At 42.4% G+C, this 21,598-nt stretch overlaps 1 protein-coding gene across 5 annotated transcripts in view; it reads left to right on the forward strand.

Annotated features, from left to right (window-relative positions):
• ST8SIA1 (ST8 alpha-N-acetyl-neuraminide alpha-2,8-sialyltransferase 1) overlaps positions 1 to 21,598 on the forward strand; it is a 149,634-nt gene that overhangs the window by 73,259 nt on the left and 54,777 nt on the right. For 3 of the 5 annotated variants that reach the window (XM_068655569.1, XM_068655590.1, XM_068655578.1), the window contains exon 3: positions 10,164 to 10,256. In XM_068655569.1, the coding sequence (XP_068511670.1) occupies positions 10,164 to 10,256 (93 nt within the window). Of the gene's footprint in view, positions 1 to 138; positions 249 to 10,163; positions 10,257 to 21,598 lie in introns of all 5 variants that reach the window. The other 2 variants (XM_068655561.1, XM_068655562.1) reach the window with 1 other exon arrangement.

A 21,598-nucleotide genomic window follows, 5' to 3' on the forward strand; every position in this document is an offset into this window, starting at 1 on the left:
ACTTTTTTCCTAGCTCCTAATTCTGCCTTTTCTTTCTTCATTTTGAGGCCTGCCAGCTCCCTGGGTTCTCCAGGAGTGGCTGCTACAAAGACGTATGTATTCTCCTCAGTAAAACTGGTCCTTGTTTTGTGTTGCTAGGCTACACCCTTCCAGCTGCCACTGAAGAAATGCTCTGTGGTGGGAAACGGTGGGATTCTCAAAAAGAGCGGCTGCGGCAAACAAATAGATCAAGCAGATTTTGTCATGCGGTAAGACAGAAACCTCAATGACAAATTGTCTCCCCTTCCCCCCACTCAATCTCTGACTTTTCAAAGCTATTCAGTTGTGATTAATCAGTTATAATTTGCCTTGGGTACTTTCTTTCTTCCCTTTGCAGGATGCTTTACACAAGTGATTGGGGAGTGAGGAGAGGCAATAGAGAGTTTTGGCTGGCTTCTGCAGATACATGTGTACTGTGGGGGTAGTGTGCAGATGGATGCATTGAGGTTGTGACGGCCTCTACAATGTCATAGACAGGGACTTAAGAGCTGCTTTTCTTTTTAATTATGCCATATTAGACAGGGTCTCATCCTGTACTGTGCTTCATCCTCCACAACTCTAAATGCCATCATATGAAACCCACTGAATTAATGATGAGTAGATACTGATTCATAGGGCAAGGCTGAAGAAAAAAGATAGAAAAAGCTAAAATGTTTCCATGTTTTTCCTCCCTCCAGATTAATTTCTGGCTGACTGGCTGACAAAAGACCAAACCTCTTTTCCTTGATGCCATTTTGTTTTTAAGTTCTCCACATATCCTTTCACTCTGGCCTTTGTGAAGTTATTAGAATCTGGCAGAAGGAATGCTGAATCAGCTACAACCTTCTTGACTGAATTTGGCACTTTCTAGATCTGCATTCACTAAGGAAGAAAGACAGAAATTAGCTTCTCTTTGTTAAACATGAACAAGAAAAATATTGTGAGGGAGAAACTGGAGGACTGCTTCCAAAGAGATGAGAGATGTAGTTTCTTTGGGTTTTGAGGTATATACATAATGACCTCCCACTTTAGCAAGTCTCCTTGTTAAATCCTGATAGCTTACTACAAACTCACACAAATTTGCTGTAAACCAAACAGTACTAATGTAATTTCTGGTTTGGATCTCAAGGAGCAAAAATGCTTTCAATGTTAAACAAAGAAATACAACAAGCTAAAGAAAAAGAAAATGTATATTTAGAACCTTCACAGAAGAGAATATGTAAGGCACAGGGGGAAAGACTCTGTGCTGATTGCTGTTACTGCAAAACACCTTGGGTGTTCCAGAGACTAAATACAAGAAACTGTTGGGTATGCCATGGTAATTTTGTGTAGATGCAATGGGAAGTTGAAATACCATAGGAGGAATCAGTTACAAAGACAATAGAAACTTTTTTTTTTTTTAAACAGCTCTTATCACTTGATCAGAAAAATGATTTTTATTTTTTTTTTTCTCTCCAGGGAGGGTAGACTAGCCATTATCTGTACCAAACTTATTTTGAATTGTAAAGAAGTGGTAGGGAAAATCCTGCAAAAATTCCACTAACTGCTGGCAGGCTGTTTTATATTAGTGATACTCAATCATGTTTATGGAAAATGTTTCAGTTCTTTTGGGTAGAAGCTAATATACCACTGGGAAAAAGTATTTTTGTAGCATGTGGAAGATAGGATTTAGCAGATCTTTTCTATATCTGATTTCTATAATCTGAGAGCTGAGAGAGAAAGAACATGACAACTTGTGTAATGTCTTACATTTTTTCATAAGAAATTTGTGTGATGTCTTTTAAGTATTTCTGCAGTGTGAAATAATTATGCTAGGTTTTGCCATTGTTCTTCTATTCATATTGTTTTTGATTTCACTTATGACAGAGCTTATGGAAATACAATTGCAGCCATCTTCTTTCATAAATTGTAATCACTAGGGCTAATTAATGAGTTTAAACTGCATCTCGTTGCTGAGCATCTTCTACAAGCACAGTTGTGCCGACATAGAGACTAAAAAAGCAGCAGTTTTCAGCCCCTAAGGCACAGCACACCGCATCTGCAATAAAAAAGGTACATGACATATGGTCTACATGTTTAGTTAGTGTGGTTATCATAGGCTTTTCTTGAGATACCTGGCTGTTTTTCAAGTTTGTAATCCTTATTTTCAGGAAGGTTTTTTTGATTTGCCCTCTCTCTTCATGCCAGCCTGTATTTTAAGAGAAGTGTTGGGTACTGAACTATAAACAATGTTTTTGTCTCTATTTTGACAGAAGAGACATGTTTTCTTGGCATTAGATCGTGAAGAAATATTTATGTGTCTAATGATTCTTCCTGTCCCTCAGCTGTCTTTTGTCTCTGCTGTGGTTTGTACATCTACCAGAAAGAGGGTTTCTTTCCAGGGAACTTGGGGGGAGTTCTCCAAGCTGTTGTTGGTGAATTTGTTCCAAAACTAGAAGCCACTGACTAATGGCTATCATGGTTTGGGGAGGCCAAACTGTTATCTTTTCATTACAACGATGATGAATTACAAAGATGAATTTTCATTCATCTAGCCATACCAGCCCTGGTGGAACTGGGGATATTAAATATGGTACAACTTTTGGGGTTTGTAGACAAGTCCAGAGAAACATTGTGTTCAGTTGCTGTAGGTATTTATTGTCTTGATAATGGCCAAGGTGCCACAAAAAAATAAAAATGAATATTTGAAATCGTGTATTAAATTCATATTAGTCCCTAGTGTTTAGTAATATGCGAATACACAATATACAAAGATATAGATAACCACATAGCATCTAACAAATGCACATGGCGTTTCCCTGCTAGGCTGCCTGGATTCTCTGCACCTGCAGGAGATGGACTTTTCTCTGGGCCAAACCCAGAAGAGGCATTTCTGCCCTGTGAAGGTTGAAGGATCCCTCTCATTTCACTCCTGAAGGTGTTGCTACCTAGTGAGCTGGAAGTTCTTAGATGTCAAAAAGGCACACATGGACAGCTGTGCTTGTTGATATATTTTTACCCCGCAAAAAATATGTGTCTAAGCAAGGAGATACAAAAATCATAGAATCATAGAATCATAGAATCATAGAATATCCTGAGTTGGAAGGGACCCTTAAGGATCATCAAGTCCAACTCTTGACACCGCACAGGTCTACCCAAAAGTTCAGACCATGTGACTAAGCGCACAGTCCAATCTCTTCTTAAATTCAGTCAGGCTCGGTGCAGTGACCACTTCCCTGGGGAGCCTGTTCCAGTGTGCAACCACTCTCTCTGTGAAGAACTTCCTCCTGATGTCAAGCCTAAACTTCCCCTGCCTCAGCTTAACCCCGTTCCCGCGGGTCCTGTCGCTGGTGTTAATGGAGAAAAGGTCTCCTGCCTCTCGACATCCCCTTACAAGGAAGTTGTAGACTGCGATGAGGTCTCCCCTCAGCCTCCTCTTCTCCAGGCTGAACAGGCCCAGTGCCCTCAGCCGTTCCTCGTACGTCTTCCCCTCCAGGCCTTTCACCATCTTCGTAGCCCTCCTCTGGACACTCTCCAACAGTTTCATGTCCTTTTTATACTGTGGTGCCCAGAACTGCACACAGTACTCGAGGTGAGGCCGCACCAGCGCAGAGTAGAGCGGGACAATCACCTCCCTTGACCTACTAGCGATGCCGTGCTTGATGCACCCCAGGACACGGTTGGCCCTCCTGGCTGCCAGGGCACACTGCCGGCTCATATTCAACTTGCTGTCTACCACGACCCCCAGATCCCTCTCTTCTAGGCTGCTCTCCAGCGTCTCATCGCCCAGTCTGTACGTGCAGCCAGGGTTTCCCCGTCCCAGGTGCAGGACCCGGCACTTGCTCTTATTGAACTTCATGCGGTTGGCGATCGCCCAGCTCTCCAACCTATCCAGATCCCTCTGCAAGGCCTTTCCACCCTCATTCGAGTCCACAACTCCTCCAAGTTTGGTGTCATCAGCAAACTTGCTCAAAATGCCTTCTATTCCTACATCCAGATCGTTTATAAAAATATTGAAAAGTACCGGCCCTAAAATGGAGCCTTGAGGGACCCCACTGGTGACCGCCCGCCAGCCTGACGCAGCGCCATTCACCATAACCCTTTGGGCCCTGCCCGTTAGCCAATTGCTCACCCATCGTATGATGTTTTTATTTAGCTGTATGCTGGACATTTTGTCCAGTAGGATCCTATGGGAAACCGCGTCAAAAGCCTTGCTGAAGTCCAAAAAAATCACATCAGCTGGTTTCCCTTGGTCCACCATACGGGTGATCTTATCATAAAAGGAAATCAGGTTAGTTAGGCAGGACCTACCCTTCACAAACCCATGCTGGCTGGGACCAATGACTGCTTTGTCCCCCAGGTGCGCCTCAATATGTTCGAGAACCATCTTCTCCATGATTTTACCAGGCACTGACGTGAGACTGACAGGCCTGTAATTGCTAGGGTCTTCTTTCTGACCCTTCTTGAAAATCGGCACAACATTTGCCAGTTTCCAGTCTACCGGGACCTCTCCAGACTCCCAGGATCGTTGAAAAATAATTGAGAGAGGTTCCGCGATGACATCCGCCAGCTCTTTCAGCACCCGGGGATGAATCCCATCCGGACCCATGGACTTGTAGGGATCCAGGTGGAGTAGCAAATCCCGCACACGTTCAGGGTCAGTTGGGAGTCTGTCATCCCCACCGTCCCGGTCCTCCAGCTCAGGGCACCCTGGGTCCTGAAGCCCATCATCGGCATTGAAGACAGAGGCAAAGAAGGCGTTAAGCGTCTCTGCTTTGCCTATGTCATCATCTGTGAGAAGACCTTCCCTATCAAGGAGTGGCCCTATGTATTCTTTAGTTCTCCTTTTTCCATTCACATATCTAAAAAAACCCTTTTTATTTTCTCTCACAGACACAGCCAGCTTCAACTCTAGGTGTGCTTTAGCCACACGAATTTTCTTCCTACAAACACAAACAGCATCCCTGTATTCTTTCCATGTCACCTGGCCCTCCTTCCAGTAGCGAAACACTCTCTGTTTCCGCCTAATCTCCATAAGAATGTTCCTGGTCAGCCACGCCGGCCTCCTGCCGCGCCTGCCTGACTTGCGGTATTTAGGAACTGCCTGTTCTTGTGCTTCTAGGAGGCATCGCTTAAAGAATGACCAGCACTGTTGGACATCAAGGCCTTCAAGAGCAGCTTCCCAGGGGACCTTGCTGACTAGTTCCCCGAGCAGCCTGAAGTCCGCCTTCCCCATATCTAGGGATGAGGTTTTGGTGGCACTTTTCCTTCTATCACCGTAAATTTTGAACTCAACCACTTCATGGTCGCTATGACCGAGGCGGCCACCAATCACCACATCTCCCACCAGACCCTCTCTGTTTTCCAGCAACAGGTCTAGGAGGGCGCCTTTCCTAGTTGGCTCCGTTAGCACCTGCATCAAGAAGTTATCATCTAGGTGCTTCATGAACCTCCTGGACTTGCTCGTGTCAGCCGTGTGGCACTCCCAGTTAACGTCTGGCAAGTTGAAGTCCCCCATAAGGACAAGGGGAGTTAATCTCGAGGCCTCTCTTAGTTCTGTAAAGAATAATTTATCGGCGCTATCGTCCTGGCCAGGCGGTCTGTAATAGACTCCCACAACGAGATCCCCTTTATTCGTTCGTCCCTTGATCCTTACCCAGAGGCTCTCAACTTTGCCATCGCCGACCTGAAGTTCCACACAGTCCAGCCCCTGCTTCACATACATCGCCACCCCACCACCTCGCCTACCCTGCCTGTCCCTCCTGAAGAGCCTGTAACCATCTATCGCAACACCCCAGTCACAGGACTCATCCCACCAGGTTTCGCTTATGCCGATGATGTCGTAGTTGCGGGACTGGGCCAGGACTTCTAGCTCATCCATTTTATTCCTCATACTGCGTGCGTTTGTGTAGAAGCATTTCAGGTGCGTCTCCTTACACTCAGCACCTTGTGGATCTAACCGAAGGACCTCACTGGCACACAGCCCCTCTGATTCTAGCGTACTTAGGTCTTCACTGGCGTGCCTGGTTTTAGCCCCTTCCTCCTTCGACTCTAGTTTAAAGCCCTATCTATCAGCCCTGCCAACTCCTGACCAAAGATCCTTACCCCTCTCCGAGAGAGGCCCGTCCCATTCGGTGCCATCAGGCCCGGCGTAGCATAGACCTTCCCGTGGTCAACGAACCCAAAGTTCTGCCGGTCACACCAGTCTCGAAGCCACGAGTTTATGCGAACAGCACACCTTTCAGCTTCGATCCCCCCTATCGGAAGGACAGAGGCAAACACAACCTGCACGCCTGAACCTCTAAGTTGTCGCCCCAAAAAAAAGACCAGTATGTTCTCCTCTTTCATTTATGCTCATGTCAAAAATGCTGGCCTCAGACACTGTCCTGTACTTCCTTCTTTCATGTACATGTACATGCACACTCATGTACTTACTCCTTAGTACCAGGAGCAAGAGTAAGATAATTAAAAAGGTGTGTTTCTTAGGATGAATCTTCTACTTGATGCATTCCTCAACTGCGCAGGGCTCAGCATGCTGCTGATGTGTTAAAGAAAAGGCCAAGAAGTTTCTGTTGATCAACTGAATTTGTGTTGAGTTTTCTGCTAGATACTTGGACTTCTTATTATTTCATGCAGAATAAGCTGGGAATGAGATTTACTGCTAAAAGGAGTTAGATGTGTTTAAGTAATGCATCTGGGATTGGTTTGTGAAATAAATTTCTTTATTCATATGTGAAGATGATAAAACTAGAGGCAGATCTCAGTCTTTTACAGTGCTTTTAAATAAACTTCAATCAAAAATCAAAAGCTTCTTTAAAGCTTGCCCTAAAAGTTTGTGTTTATTCGAATCAGAGACCATTAAATTGTAGCCTGACAGAGGTCATTTATTCCATCCCTTTGCTCTGAGGCAAGATCTTGCTTCACAAATGTTTGTTTGACCTGCCATTGAAAACTGCTACTGAGAGGGTTCCTACACACAACCTCTGCAGATAGTATTATGCTGATTAATTTGTATCCTACTCAGTGCAGGTATAGAAAACAACAAATTGCTATCTTTTTTTTTTAATTATTATTATTTATTATTATTATGTAAACCTTTCTCAATTTCTAAAGTTTTATCACTCTTTTTTCTGGCTTCATTTTAAGTTTTCTAGCTTCTCTTAAATTGTGGTAGATCAAATGAGAAGCTGTTCCCCAGCTTTGTGATTGTGATGCCTCATGCACATCTTAACAAATATGGTCATGAAAAGGAGCAAAGCTTTCCTGGAAATTTTATTTTTCATGATGAACATGGTTGAATTAGTCTGTTACATATACACAGAATCATAGAATGTTTTGGGTTGGAAGAGACCTTAAACATCATCCAGTTCCAATCCCCTGCCTTGGGCAGGGACACCTCCCACTAGACCAGGTTACTCAAAGCCCCATCCAACCTGGCCTTGAACACCTCCAAGGATGGAGCATCCACAGCTTCTCTGGGCAATCCGTTCCAGTGCCTCATCACTCTCTGAGTAAAGAACTTCTACATTATATCTAATCTAAACCTACTGTCATTTAGTTTGAAGCCAGTACTTCTTGTCCTATCACTATACTCGTTTGTAAAAAGTCTCTCCCCAGCTTTCCTGTAGGCCCCCTTTAGGTACTGCAAGGCTTCCTTAAAGTCTCCATGGAGCCTTCTCTTCTCCAGGCTGAACAACCCCAACTCCATCAGTCTGTCGTCACAGGAGAAGTACTCCATCCTTTTGATCAAATTTGTGGCCCTCTTCTGGACTCACTCAGAAAATGGGTCTGTATCCTTTTTATATTGAGAGCCCCAGAGCTGAACTCAGTGCTCCCAATAGGGTATCACAAGAGCAGAGCAGAGTGGGAGACTCACCTCCCTTGCCCTGCTGGCTGTGCTGCCTTTGATGCAGTCCAGGACATGGTTGGCTTTCTGAGCTGCAAGTGCACATTGATGGATCATGTTGAGCTTCTCGTCAACCAGCACCCCCAGGTCCTTTTCCTCAGGGCTGCTCTCAGTCCGTTCTTTTCCCAGCCTGTATTTGTGCTTAGGATTGCCCTGGCCTAGGTGCAAGAGGACATACATTTGACTTTGCTGTCCTTCATGGCATTTTCTGATAAAGTGAATTTAAGAATATGGTTTTGATGGCTGGTATTTGACTGTATTCTAACACATGCAATGCACTGTTCTGGTGTTTTTAAGGAATGTGGGATGTTTGGCATTAAGAAAACTGTATGAAGCATACTGTGTGCACACACTAGCACCCTCACTGGGCACCAATACCACACAAACAACAGCATGTGGAGGTACAGCCTGCAGCCTGAGTAGCTCCTTTGCTGCTTCCTGCCACAACACTTGTGTGGAACCATTCTGCCGCTCCTGCAGAGGCCAGTGAAAATATTCACAGGGCAGCAACCGCTAAGGGAGCAAGGGCTTGCCTTGTCATAAAACATGTTGTCCCAGAGTTCCTGGAGTAGCACCCGGAAACAGCCCTAAAAACTGAACCATGGCTCCACAGGTCCTGCTTCTCACTAGCTTAGGAAACGGGCCTTTGATTTAGTAAGATTAAAAACTAAATGGAATAAGCAACTGGTTGTTGCTGGACTCGAGGGTGACCAAACCGGTCTGCCTGAAAGATGAACACAGAGATATTGCTGGAGAAGAGGAGTGCCAGAGAAAGTATAATGGTTTACATGGTGAGAAATGAGGTTGACTTTCACAGGAGTATGACCTGCAGCAAAGAAACCCACGTCTCCGTAGCAATGGGAAGAGACATGGTGAATTTGAAATAAGGGCTCCCTGCAAGGCTGCAGGCCCAACCGAGTCCTGGGTGGCCTGACCCTAGGCCTAGGGCAGCTCCTGCCCAGCATGGCAGCAGCCAGGTGCTGGCTTCCTTCCTTGCCTTGAGCTCTGCTCCTCTGGACTGTGCCACGTTAAGGCAGGGAAACCAGCACAAGTGCATGGTGATCTCTTGATTCTGTGGCTGAGTTTAAAAAATCGAGGGCAAATTTGGTTATAATACAGGCCAAAACAGTATTTTTTTTTGTGTGTGGGGGGGGGGGGGAGGAGGGGGAGGAAACACCTCAAAAACAACCCAGCAGCACTAAAACATAAAAGACTTGTTACAGAAAAAATCCAAATCCTACTTTTCTCTGAGAATCTGTGTTTCCTTTTTGCCCTTTTTGCATTAAAAATATTATCTGTATCCTTGATTTTAAAAAGTTAGACAACTTTGAAATGGAAAATACTGTTTTGACATCCATTTTTGGTGTCAATTTAGTGATCATTTTAGTTGCAATTTGTTGAGTATGTTTCTCGTAACTGTTATTTCTACAGCAGTGCACAGGCTTGGATACTGCTTGAATGTATTTTCACCTTTATCTACCGCTCCTTCCTTCTTCTCCCAGATCTTTAGTCAGAAACATTTAGGACTGTGCATTGTTTGGAAACTTCTCTCCACTTCTGTTTTTCAGAGTCTTGTCTTTCTGCTTGCCATAGTAGATCTGCTTAGTCACTTAATGGTTTTACGTTATCAGCTTTCCCACCAGAACAAGGCTGTGAGAGGACTGATATGTGCATATTAGATAGCCACTTATATTTTTTCTGTTTTCTTTGTAAATTCTAGTATGCTGAAGACTACCCCACAAAGTTAAAAAATTCCAGTTGCCCATTGCTTGCAAGACATATGTAATGCTTGTAAGACATATGTAATGCTTGTGCTGCTAGAGAGTGATAACAGTCATGAGTGTGATACTGGAAAACAAAACAAAATAAGTAAAAACTTTTCAGAACTTGAGAAGAGGTCAAAAATGTTTTTGCTATAGATAATAACAGCCTCCTTCACCAAATTTCAACCTGTCAGAAATGCCAAATCACTGTCTTTGTTTTTGATTAATAGTTACATAGGATAGGATCATCTCTGCAAAAGGTTTTGTTTCTACATTTCCCCACAATCTGGTACAAAAATGTCCTATTGTGCTTATAGATGTGGTATAGTAGGGAACATTGGTAGCTTGGTCTAGTATCTGTACAGCACTTTCACATTTTCTGTCAGCTTGCAGTTTTTGTTTTTGAGTACTGCAAATTTGCAGACTTATATAGACTGAAGTGGAAGCCTGTCAATCCTGAATGCCAGTTAAAATCTTGAATGTTTTTCTGTGCACAGGTGCAACCTTCCTCCACTATCCAGTGAATACAGCAAGGATGTTGGAACAAAAACCCAGCTGGTGACTGCAAATCCCAGTATAATTCAGAAAAGGTAGGGAGCATATTATTCTTTCTCTGGACTGGAGAAATCAAAAAGAAAAATGCTTCTTCTGTGTTATAGATATTAGTGTGCCAGAGTTGCATTCTTCTCATGGAAAAGGTTCTGGAAAAGATGAAATGCACATTGGGTTGTTGTTAGGTGAAATATAACAAGATCTTTTCACTGTAAGCATGGAAACTAAGGGAGAATGGCTTCCTGCAGAGTTATTTCTCCTACCATACTCCCCTCAGTGCTTGCAGCTCCCTACTTTTAACTGCATGGCTGGCTACATGCCAGAGGAGCTTTGGCTACTCATAGTCCAGGCACATATTAATGAGTGGTCCAAAGTAGTATGCTGGTGGGGTCAGCTGGCTGCTGCATCCCATGGTTAATGAAGAGGCTAATGAAGGAGCCACTGATTACTTCTGTGTCCTTACTCTCTGCTATTTGATATTGACTTATGGGTACAAAAAATATTAGAATAGAACTGATCAGCAGGTTGTGATCATACAAGCTGTGCTTCTTAGGAGACTGGGATAAAATTTTGTTGATTATTTGAGTTGGTTGAAATTTTCCAAATGTCGGTATCTGATGAGAGAGGGGAAGAGACAAGGGAAAAAAAAAAAGTCGGTGCCATCTCTCTGATTTTGCCTTGCTGAATTTTAATTGCTATGTTACTTGTTTTATCACCTGGAATGAGATCTGGTAGTAGCCTGCCATGCTCCCTGAAAAACACAGAGAAAAGGCATAAACCGAGAGTGAGCAGGAAATGATTAGGCATAAGAGAAATGTATAATGGAGGTGCTGGGAGGTGAGAGATTGTGAAAGGAAGCAAAGTAGTGGAATAAAACAAATACTAGAAAGCCAGGTGTTTGAGAAAGAAAGGCACACAACAGACCTGGAATTTGATTTTTGTTGGTATCTAAATGTAGTATTCTTCCTCTGTCAGGAACTGAAGTGTTGTTTACTTTTGTGTGTGGAAAAGATGCCAGTCTTGGACATATGCCTTTTCTTGGAATGGAAAAGGCAGGGTGAGCAAGAGGGAAATAGAGAAGTTATCAACTTCAAGAGCTGATTCCAAGCAGAGAGTGTCTGAGCAGGGGAAGGCACAGAAAGGCTGTTGGGATAAGAAGAAAGCAAAACAAGCAGAATTGGCAGAGAATGGCACCACGTGCCAGGTAGGAAGAGGGAGCTGCTCAGGGCAGTGGGGCCTGAGGGTGGGGATTCTGAAAATCCTATGGAAAGTACACAGCTAATGATGTTGATTTAAAAAGTGGGTTGAAACGGACAGAGCATCAAATGGAAGAAAGAAGATTATCTTTGCAATAGCATCATGGGTAAAATGAAGAAGAGCAGTGGGAAGTACAGAGCTTGCAAAGGATTTTACAGTTGCCAATGCAGGGGATTATTAAACTCATGGACATTTTCTGTCCCTCACACACCTCACCAAGGCTTAAAGTGGAAAGCATACCGTACTTAATATTTTTGAACAGAAAATGAAAAGGAAAAATATTTTTATTGATGTTAGAGGAAAAATATGGAACTACACTAGAGAGACTGTGGAGTTAACCAGCAAGGAGGAAAGGAAGGAATGAGTAGACGTGAAACAATACTCTGTGAGAGAGGGATATCAAAGGGGGAGTGGATGGGGAAGGAAAATGGAGAAAGTGAAAGTGAGGAAAGAAAAAGAGATCAGAAAATGGGATTGTTTCCAATGTCAGTTTTCAAAATGGATGATAACAGTGATGCAAGGCCTTCGAAGCCTTGTAAAAAGTACAGAAAGTAATCTGGGATATATATGTGTTTGTATTGATTAGATAAGAAGATGTATAGACAACTACTGAGAATGAGATAAAGAACAAACCCACAGTGCTGAAAATTGGCAGAAACCTCCTCAGGCTTGAAGCTCTTGAGAGATCTGACACTTCCTCTGCCTGTTCAGAAAGAGTTTTTTTTTTTTTTTTCTTTTTCTTTTTTAATTATATTTGACTAATCTTTCTTGTAAACTTATTATTTTGCCTTCTGCATCTTAAGTTAGAATTTGATAAATGGTGCAAGCTTGGAAGTTAAAACACAAGAAAGACTACTATGCTCAAAAAATAATCAATTTCTATGGAAAGAAGCTTTTTAAGGAACTAAGACTGCTTGTAAGTCCAGACTTTCATGATATTCAAGGACTTTCAGACTGGTGACTGATATGCATCTGTTTCTAAGCTGTAAGTTAACTAGCTTCACATAATGGTATTATTCATTATCATTCTTCCACTGTCCTCTTGTCCTTACTTTGAGTAGGTTGATATTGATGAGGCTTGACATCTCAATTATCTCTCAAGTGTGTTATGGCAGATTTAGTGAATTGGTCCTGCAACACCATTCGTTGCTTCTAAAAGATTTATCATTGCTAGATAATTTATGATTAGGCATGTTGGATAGGGCAAATTTTTCATACCAGGGATGTGGAGGCAGTTTTCTCTGTTGTTTTAAAATCAAAAGGATTACCTATAGGAAACTAAATTGTTGCCAGTAATTATTGCTCAGTGATATCTGAGCTACCACTGTTCCCTCTAGCTTAGAGCCATAGGATGGGACAGTAAAAACTTTAGTCTGGGAGTACATCAACTTTAGTTATACTTTCTAAATGCTGCCTTTTGCAAAACTTGAAGTTGGCAAATAATAATAACAGACATAGAGATCGAGTTCCTACTTGGTTTTAAGCAGGAAATATAACTGTGCAAGTAGTACAGTTTTACGTGTAAAATATGGTGCTCAGTTCTAACTTGGATTTTAAAAACTCTGAGGAATTTCCTACCCTAACTTTGCTTCATATTATACGTGAGCACTGACAATAGAATTATCATAGAAATTTCCTTAGCTGACTAGAGGACTCATGATGACTGCCCTAATTTCTTTTTTTATCTAAAATGTGTCACAGGCATCTCCCTTCAGTTAGTGCTTTGAGCTTGTGTAAAGCTTCCGTTTTCACTTTACAGTCAAAATTTACTTCCCTGTCAAAGCCTGGATTGAGATTGTAATTGGGACTGAAATGTTGTGAAAAGCTACTTCTGGGATCACCACAACGTTCTCCCCTCAATCTCTCCTTCTCTCCCCCTGCCCATACCTTAATCAAATACAGGACTGTAAAGGGGTTGATGTTTCCGATTTTCCTTGATGTTTCCAGTTCATTCCCCTACCTCCCTAGTCAGCTATGAGTAGTGGCTGCATATCACTGCTAGGAAGAAGGCAGTGCAGTAGTGAGACCTGTGATGTGCATGTGGCTGTTTTTAGGCTGCATGAAAAAATGAACAAAGTAACGGTATTTACAGTGATGGTTTTATGTATTCTGAAAACTTGCCTACAAGTGTGGAGTGGGACTAGTTAGAAGATCACATGTGAACATAAAAATGCTTATGTAGATAGTGGCGATTTTTGATCAGTGGTAGAAGATTTTGACTAAGTGATACAAAGGGTTACTGTTAAGGATGTAGATATTACATGTTTCTGAAGTCACTGTTTTAGGGCTATTTAGGAGAAGCAAATTCTAGCTTTCTTATCATATTCAACATCTTTGGCAAATGTCCTCTAAAAATACCCTTACATTTTGTCTAACGTTTCAATTAAATCTGCAAACAAATGCTGTTTGCAGCAGTCTTCCTAGTTTCTAGTTGCTATGCCTTCCTACTCTGTCTAACCTATGCAGACATATATCATCATTAATGTGGATATAGCTGTCTAAATAGATGTTTTCCCAGCATTCACTGAGTTTCAGATCTACTGATGTCTGTTGGTGAGTATTTTATCCACAAGCTGTGTGTGTTCCTGACCTGTGTAGTAATAATCTTATTAGCAAATGGCAAATGAACATAGTAACATGATTTACGATAATTCAGCATTGTTATAACTAACAGAAGTCCCTGAGTTACGTAACACACTTACTGACACTGTCTTTGGGACATAATACAAAAACCAATTGGATTGTGTGAGGCTTTTCTCCCTTGTCCTTTCAAGGTTTTGTGTTTTATAAGCATCGACGGTGCTTGAAGGAGCACATTTTGCACTCATGAGAGCACAGACAGCCATGCAGCTGCTCTGTGGGCTGATGCTGTTGTCAGCTTGAGCAGCAGATTGTGAAAGGGGACTTGGAGTCATAGAATCATAGAATCATAGAATATCCTGAGTTGGAAGGGACCCTTAAGGATCATCAAGTCCAACTCTTGACACCGCACAGGTCTACCCAAGTTCAGACCATGTGACTAAGTGCACAGTCCAATCTCTTCTTAAATTCAGTCAGGCTCGGTGCAGTGACCACTTCCCTGGGGAGCCTGTTCCAGTGTGCAACCACTCTCTCTGTGAAGAACTTCCTCCTGATGTCCAGCCTAAACTTCCCCTGCCTCAGCTTAACTCCATTCCCGCGGGTCCTGTCGCTGGTGTTAATGGAGAAAAGGTCTCCTGCCTCTCGACATCCCCTTACGAGGAAGTTGTAGACTGCGATGAGGTCTCCCCTTAGCCTCCTCTTCTCCAGGCTGAACAGGCCCAGTGCCCTCAGCCGTTCCTCGTACGTCTTCCCCTCCAGGCCTTTCACCATCTTCGTAGCCCTCCTCTGGACACTCTCCAACAGTTTCATGTCCTTTTTATACTGTGGTGCCCAGAACTGCACACAGTACTCGAGGTGAGGTCGCACCAGCGCAGAGTAGAGCGGGACAATCACCTCCCTTGACCTACTAGCGATGCCGTGCTTGATGCACCCCAGGACACGGTTGGCCCTCCTGGCTGCCAGGGCACACTGCCGGCTCATATTCAACTTGTTGTCTACCACGACCCCCAGATCCCTCTCTTCTAGGCTGCTCTCCAGCGTCTCATCGCCCAGTCTGTACGTGCAGCCAGGGTTTCCCCGTCCCAGGTGCAGGACCCGGCACTTGCTCTTATTGAACTTCATGCGGTTGGCGATCGCCCAGCTCTCCAACCTATCCAGATCCCTCTGCAAGGCCTTTCCACCCTCATTCGAGTCCACAACTCCTCCAAGTTTGGTGTCATCAGCAAACTTGCTCAAAATGCCTTCTATTCCTACATCCAGATCGTTTATAAAAATATTGAAAAGTACCGGCCCTAAAATGGAGCCTTGAGGGACCCCACTGGTGACCGCCCGCCAGCCTGACGCAGCGCCATTCACCATAACCCTTTGGGCCCTGCCCGTTAGCCAATTGCTCACCCATCGTATGATGTTTTTATTTAGCTGTATGCTGGACATTTTGTCCAGTAGGATCCTATGGGAAACCGTGTCAAAAGCCTTGCTGAAGTCCAAAAAAATCACATCAGCTGGTTTCCCTTGGTCTACCATACGGGTGATCTTATCATAAAAGGAAATCAGGTTAGTTAGGCAGGACCTACCCTTCACAAACCCATGCTGGCTGGGACCAATGACTGCTTTGTCCCCCAGGTGCGCCTCAATACGTTCGAGAACCATCTTCTCCATGATTTTACCAGGCACTGACGTGAGACTGACAGGCCTGTAATTGCTAGGGTCTTCTTTCTGACCCTTCTTGAAAATCGGCACAACATTTGCCAGTTTCCAGTCTACCGGGACCTCTCCAGACTCCCAGGATCGTTGAAAAATAATTGAGAGAGGTTCCGCGATGACGTCCGCCAGCTCCTTCAGCACCCGGGGATGAATCCCATCCGGACCCATGGACTTGTAGGGATCCAGGTGGAGTAGCAGATCCCGCACACGTTCAGGGTCGGTTGGGAGTTTGTCATCCCCACCGTCCCGGTCCTCCAGCTCGGGGCACCCTGGGTCCCGAAGCCCATCATCGGCATTGAAGACAGAGGCAAAGAAGGCGTTAAGCGTCTCTGCTTTGCCTATGTCATCGTCTGTGAGAAGACCTTCCCTGTCAAGGAGCGGCCCTATGTATTCTTTAGTTCTCCTTTTTCCATTCACATATCTAAAAAAACCCTTTTTATTTTCTCTCACAGACACAGCCAGCTTCAACTCTAGGTGTGCTTTAGCCACACGAATTTTCTTCCTACAGACACGAGCAGCATCCCTGTATTCTTTCCATTGCCCTTGTAACCCCCTCTGCATGACGAGTGATTAGATCTGCTCCTTTTCCTGGAGAAGACCCTCCCTACCTCCTGCCGGCCTCAGCCCTCCATGATGGATAGCGGTATGTGGTAGGAGAATAGTGGGGATTAATGCTGCTGGTCTTGTAAGAGAAGACAGCCATTCTGTTGAAAGGAAGAGACAAGGTGCCCTTCCGTACCTCCAGCTTCTCTGTGGCTGGCTCAGTGCTGTGGTCCCAGGTGTGGGAGCTTGGTGCGTGCAGAGGCTGCAGGGCTGGGCTCTGAGGCAGCACTGTGCTGTCCCTGTTTGATAACCTCTCACTTCATTGAGAATAGTCACTTGGATGAGGACTGGGTAATATCTGTATGTGTTCAGGGCTTTGGAGTCACCATAATTAGATTTGTTATGAACATTTCTGTGAAATACCTGCACTGTCTGCTGTCAGAGAGGGGGTGTAGGCAATCCATATGTCTGCTACTGCAGCGTGTCTTGTTGCTTTGAATACAGAACACACTGAAGAATTACCTGAGGTGGTATTGACCTTCACTGTTTGAAATGTGGATGTTTTTATTTAAGTCTTTATAGTGGAGTCTCTCAATAGTTGTATAACATTGCTAATGGAAATAGTCTGACTGAAACTTTAAGAACTAGCTTTACGGTCACCCATCACTCTTGGCAGCTTGGTATGAACTTCTATTCACTGGGTGTGAATATTTTTTTTTTTTCAGTAAATTAAATCACTTTTTTCATCTCTGATATTTGACAATTTTTTTCTGCCTCCATTTCCTGCACTGAAGCAAGATGAAGGAATGAGACTAATGGCTAACAAATGCAATGATTCTGCCTTGAAGCTTTGAAATGTCAGTTAAATATCGCAGTTGTTTATTAGGTTCCCACAAAATTTGAGTGGGATTAAATTGCTTTCCAGTTCTCCCTGCATCTAAGAGCCAGCTAATAATCTTTCCTGGATTCAGTCCTGAAGACAGCTTTGAGTCCAATTGACTTAAGCCATTAGGAATAAAAAGACTGAACTGAGACAATTATTTAATTTGATAAAAGCTTCCTTCATCTTTGATTAAACAGATGTACAGTTTAAGCCCTGTTGTTCATGGCCCTGTTGCTCACATTCATAAAAACGATGCATCAGAATTTTTTGAGTATGTCTCCATGTAAAAACAATATATTCTAGGTAGTTATATTTTAAGTTGGTAATAGAAAGAGAGCAGGAAAAAAATAAGAAAAAGAAAGGATAGGAAGGAAGGAAGGAAGGAAGGAAGGAAGGAAGGAAGGAAGGAAGGAAGGAAGGAAGGAAGGAAGGAAGGAAGGAAGGAAGGAAGGATGGGAGGGAGGGAGGGAGGGAGGGAGGGAGGAGAAGAAAGAAAGGAAGGAAGGAAGGAAGGAAGGAAGGAAGGAAGGAAGGAAGGAAGGAAAGAAAGGAAGGAAGGAAGGAAGGAAGGAAGAAAGAAAGAAAAGTTATTGAAGGGATATCCATCTTGCTCATCTCTTGTTCTTTCTTTAGCAATCAAGGGGTTGAGAGGATCTTTCCCTGTGAACTCATTTAACCACTGGATTTTAAATAATTCACATAGTGGTTCTTCCTTCATTCCTGGTACCCACTGTTGAGTATAGCTCAGGTTATTCCACTGAGAAGCACTCCAAAGTGTTAATGATCATTGTTTTCATTCACATCACAAAACTGCCCTTTTATGTTCTACAAGAGTCTGAGAATGTCTCTGCCAACAGCAAGGGGGTAATATTTCTGGGAAACAGTTCTTATGGGCAAGCTACAAAGTACAACAAACATTTCTGTATACAGTGGGTGCTTGGAGCCTCATTGGCTTTTAATCAGTCTTTTCTATAATATGAAATTCACCTGAAAGCTTCAAATTTGTTAGCAACGGAAGCTGTAGTTTCTGTCTCTGAGGAACACCTATTTTTGTCCTCAGCTGAGCAGAAAAGAAAGCCTGAGTGAGGTGATGAAAAGGACTTGCCAATGTTGCCATCAGGCCAAAGGCAGAACCAGGAAAAAAATCCAGAATTTCTGATTGGCTTTTGTGGTTTATTAGCTGGTGCATAGAAAAATGTGGACTTGCAACAACAATTCATGCTGCGACGAGGATGATTCCATGTTATTATAGCCATGCCTTGAGCAAAACTCAGTTTGTTCTCACTTTCTGAGATGCCCCATTTAAATCAATGGCTTTTGCTCTATTTTCTGCCCCCTCTCTCCTTGATTGCCAGTGTGAACAGGATTATAATCTATTTTAAAGTAAGAAAGAGATATAAAACACATTTAAAAAACAGTAATTTATTGTGTATTTTCTTTTGCTTCTCACAGATGAGTTTTAGATGATTTTTCCTCTCAAAAGCTGCAGAGACTGACTGCAAAGTTATACTTTTTAGGTATCACCAAATCCAAACCCATGTAGGAAGACATAGATGGAACAGTCTTTTACAGTGTAATCAAACATTCCTAAATAATTTGGTTAATTTGAGTTAAGCCCCATACGTACAGTTACTGTTTTGAAGTCAGCTTTTGAAATCATAGCAGTAGATCAGTCACACTGAAAGGCATCTATTTTCTCAATACAAATACGCAGCCATGACATGTAAATTGGCATTGCAATTTAAATTCAAAGCTGTGATGAAAAATTAGAGAAGCATTCTGAACTAAACAGAATGCTATCCAGAAGAAGCAAATGCAGAGGCCTCCACTCAGTAAGGAAAAAGCAAAAAAATGGGTGAGTTATTGGCTAGGTGGCATTTCTGCAGAAAAGAAACATGTCATCTTTGGTCAGTGCCTGAGTATGAATAAGCAATATCCTACTATTTAGATGATAGCAAATGCTATGTTGGGTTATCAAAAAAAATGTAAGACACGAAGAGGTACATTTAAGCCCAGCCATGTCTCGGCTAGCGTACTGTGCTCAGATTTGGCACTTTGTGTTTGGTAAAACCCCGAATACCAAGTGCCAACTGTAGAGTGGAGTGAAGAGCAGAAGCAAGAAGATCTCTGAAACCTGAGCCCCAAGGAAAGGATTGCTACATCTAGAGGTATCTCAAAACACATCAGTGGCTCCAAAGAAAAGTTTCAATTGCTGGTGATGAGATGAGAAACAATGGGATGAAATTTTGAGGAAAATGAGAAATGAGAGGAAAAGTTAACCAACAATCTGGTTGTGGAGAAGGGGAAAATAGGAAAGACTGAGGAGAGCTATAACAGTTTCCTGGGGTGCTGCTAGCTAAGGTGACTGGAGGTGAGGCAATACTTCATCAGGTGAAATGATTACTAGACATTAGAAAGAACATCACAGAGCGTGCTGTGAAATCCATCTAGCTTGTGTTTAAATGCAGGTCTGATACGTTTGGCTGACCAAGTAGAATTTCCCCTGAGACGTAAGGGCAGGCAAGATGGTATCTGGGGGACCCTCCATTTAGTTAGTCTTCAAAAGGTTCCATGCTAAAATAATTGAAAGGACTAATTGATAATGGGGTGAATGAGACACAAGTGAAATGTCATGAAATCATAGTTTGATGCTCTCTCTTAAAAAAAAATCAGTGTTTTATTAATGATTATCATAAAGCAAAAATAGAAAACACGAGGTTTAAAATAATCCGTTTGGATTTCTGATAGGAAAGTCCTCAAATTTCGTTGCTAATGCATATTTATTGTAGAAGTAGAAAAGCACTATCTTACATATGTATTTGTATATCTCCTAGTTTAATCTGGGATTTTGGTGATAATTATAGTTATCAGTGTTGCAAATGGCATTTTAATTGCAAATCTTTGTCTTACCAAAATCACCAGTGCTTGCCAGTATGTGATGATATTCATTAACACATTGTCTCACACATTTTCATTTTCTTGGCAAGCCATTGCAGGAGAACTTGCTTTTTCTTTTTCCCTACCTCCTGCTGTCTTAAGATAACTGTATTGAAAAGTCTACCAGCAGTACCAAACAGAAAGACAACCAGCTGTCTGATTTTCCATTATTAGGTTTGTGAAATGCGAGAGGTAATGTATGTCCTTGAGCAAGAAATGCTTTTAATTAGGGTGATTTTCTTCATCCTTGTACTCCTGTGGAAGAACTTGATATGAGAGCTGCTAAACCTATCACCTGTATGTGGAATAGTGTACCCAAGTACTGCTATCATATTTAAGTATGCAAGTAATATTTCAAAGAAAGTGAAATAACTTGTATTTGTAATGTTTTTCTGTATCAAGCAATTTAATGTCATGTATGAGCAACCCAAGTTTATTCAAGGTTGCATCTCAAAAGTTTTAAAGAAAATAATCCCTTTTTAAGTAACTAACCTTTCTTTGCAGCCTGTGAGTTTAACCCAGATTTTTCTACTGCTACTCTTGTATTTTTTCAGATATTGATTGGGAAAAAAAAAAAAAAAAAAGCAAGTGTATCTTTTTAAGTGAAGATACATGACTTCCTGCAATCTAGAAGAGAAAAATAACGAGAACACAGAAAACCACTTTTCAGGTTGACTTCCTCTCCTCCTTACCACCCCCCTGGAAAGAAAAAAAACAAAACCAAAAAAAACTTCCACTTTTAATAGTATCTGCTGCAGTGTGATACCATATACTTCAGAGAAAGACTATATATATATATTATATATATATATATTATTCAAGAGACTGTCACAGGAGTGCACGAATTATCCTAATGTGCTGAGCCACAAGCCAAAAGCTTTAGGTTATGTGTAGGCATCAAAGAGGCAGGGAGAGGGGTTAATTATCTGTTTTCTCATTAAACAGTGGAGGGGATTGCTGGGAACGAGATAATCTAACTGATGAGGCTGGTGGGTTTTACTCATGTAAATCTCAGCTGATTTGTGAGATTCCAGCACTGCTGGCCTCCAGCAGAGGCTGATGGGCAGTAGGGAAACGAGTTGCTAGGTTGGTCAACAGGAGCTTGTACCATAGAAGCCTCCTCCTAGATTTTATTTTGGCACTCTCAGCTGGGGAGGACAAGATCCAACCAATCATTTTCAGTCAGAATTTGCTATAATGAATATGAAAGTATTTGATTTTTTTTTTTTCCTGACATTTTGATGTTGTTTTCATAGTCAATATTTCCCTTTCTGTAAACTCTGGAAAGATTTAGTTTTCTATTACCAAAATCATTTTTTTTTCTCAATAAACATGAATTTGCATGGAAAACCTAAATCAGTATAACTTAGAATAAATGCTACAGGAAAGGGTGAAAGGAGAGAGAAAATCCTATATGGAGTCTTTTAGAGGTATAAATGATTGTAGCTCCCACTGCAGTGCTTTACACCAACCAAA

This window comes from Anas acuta, chromosome 1, assembly GCF_963932015.1.
Source record: "Anas acuta chromosome 1, bAnaAcu1.1, whole genome shotgun sequence".
In the NCBI taxonomy this organism is placed as follows: Eukaryota; Metazoa; Chordata; class Aves; order Anseriformes; family Anatidae; genus Anas; species Anas acuta.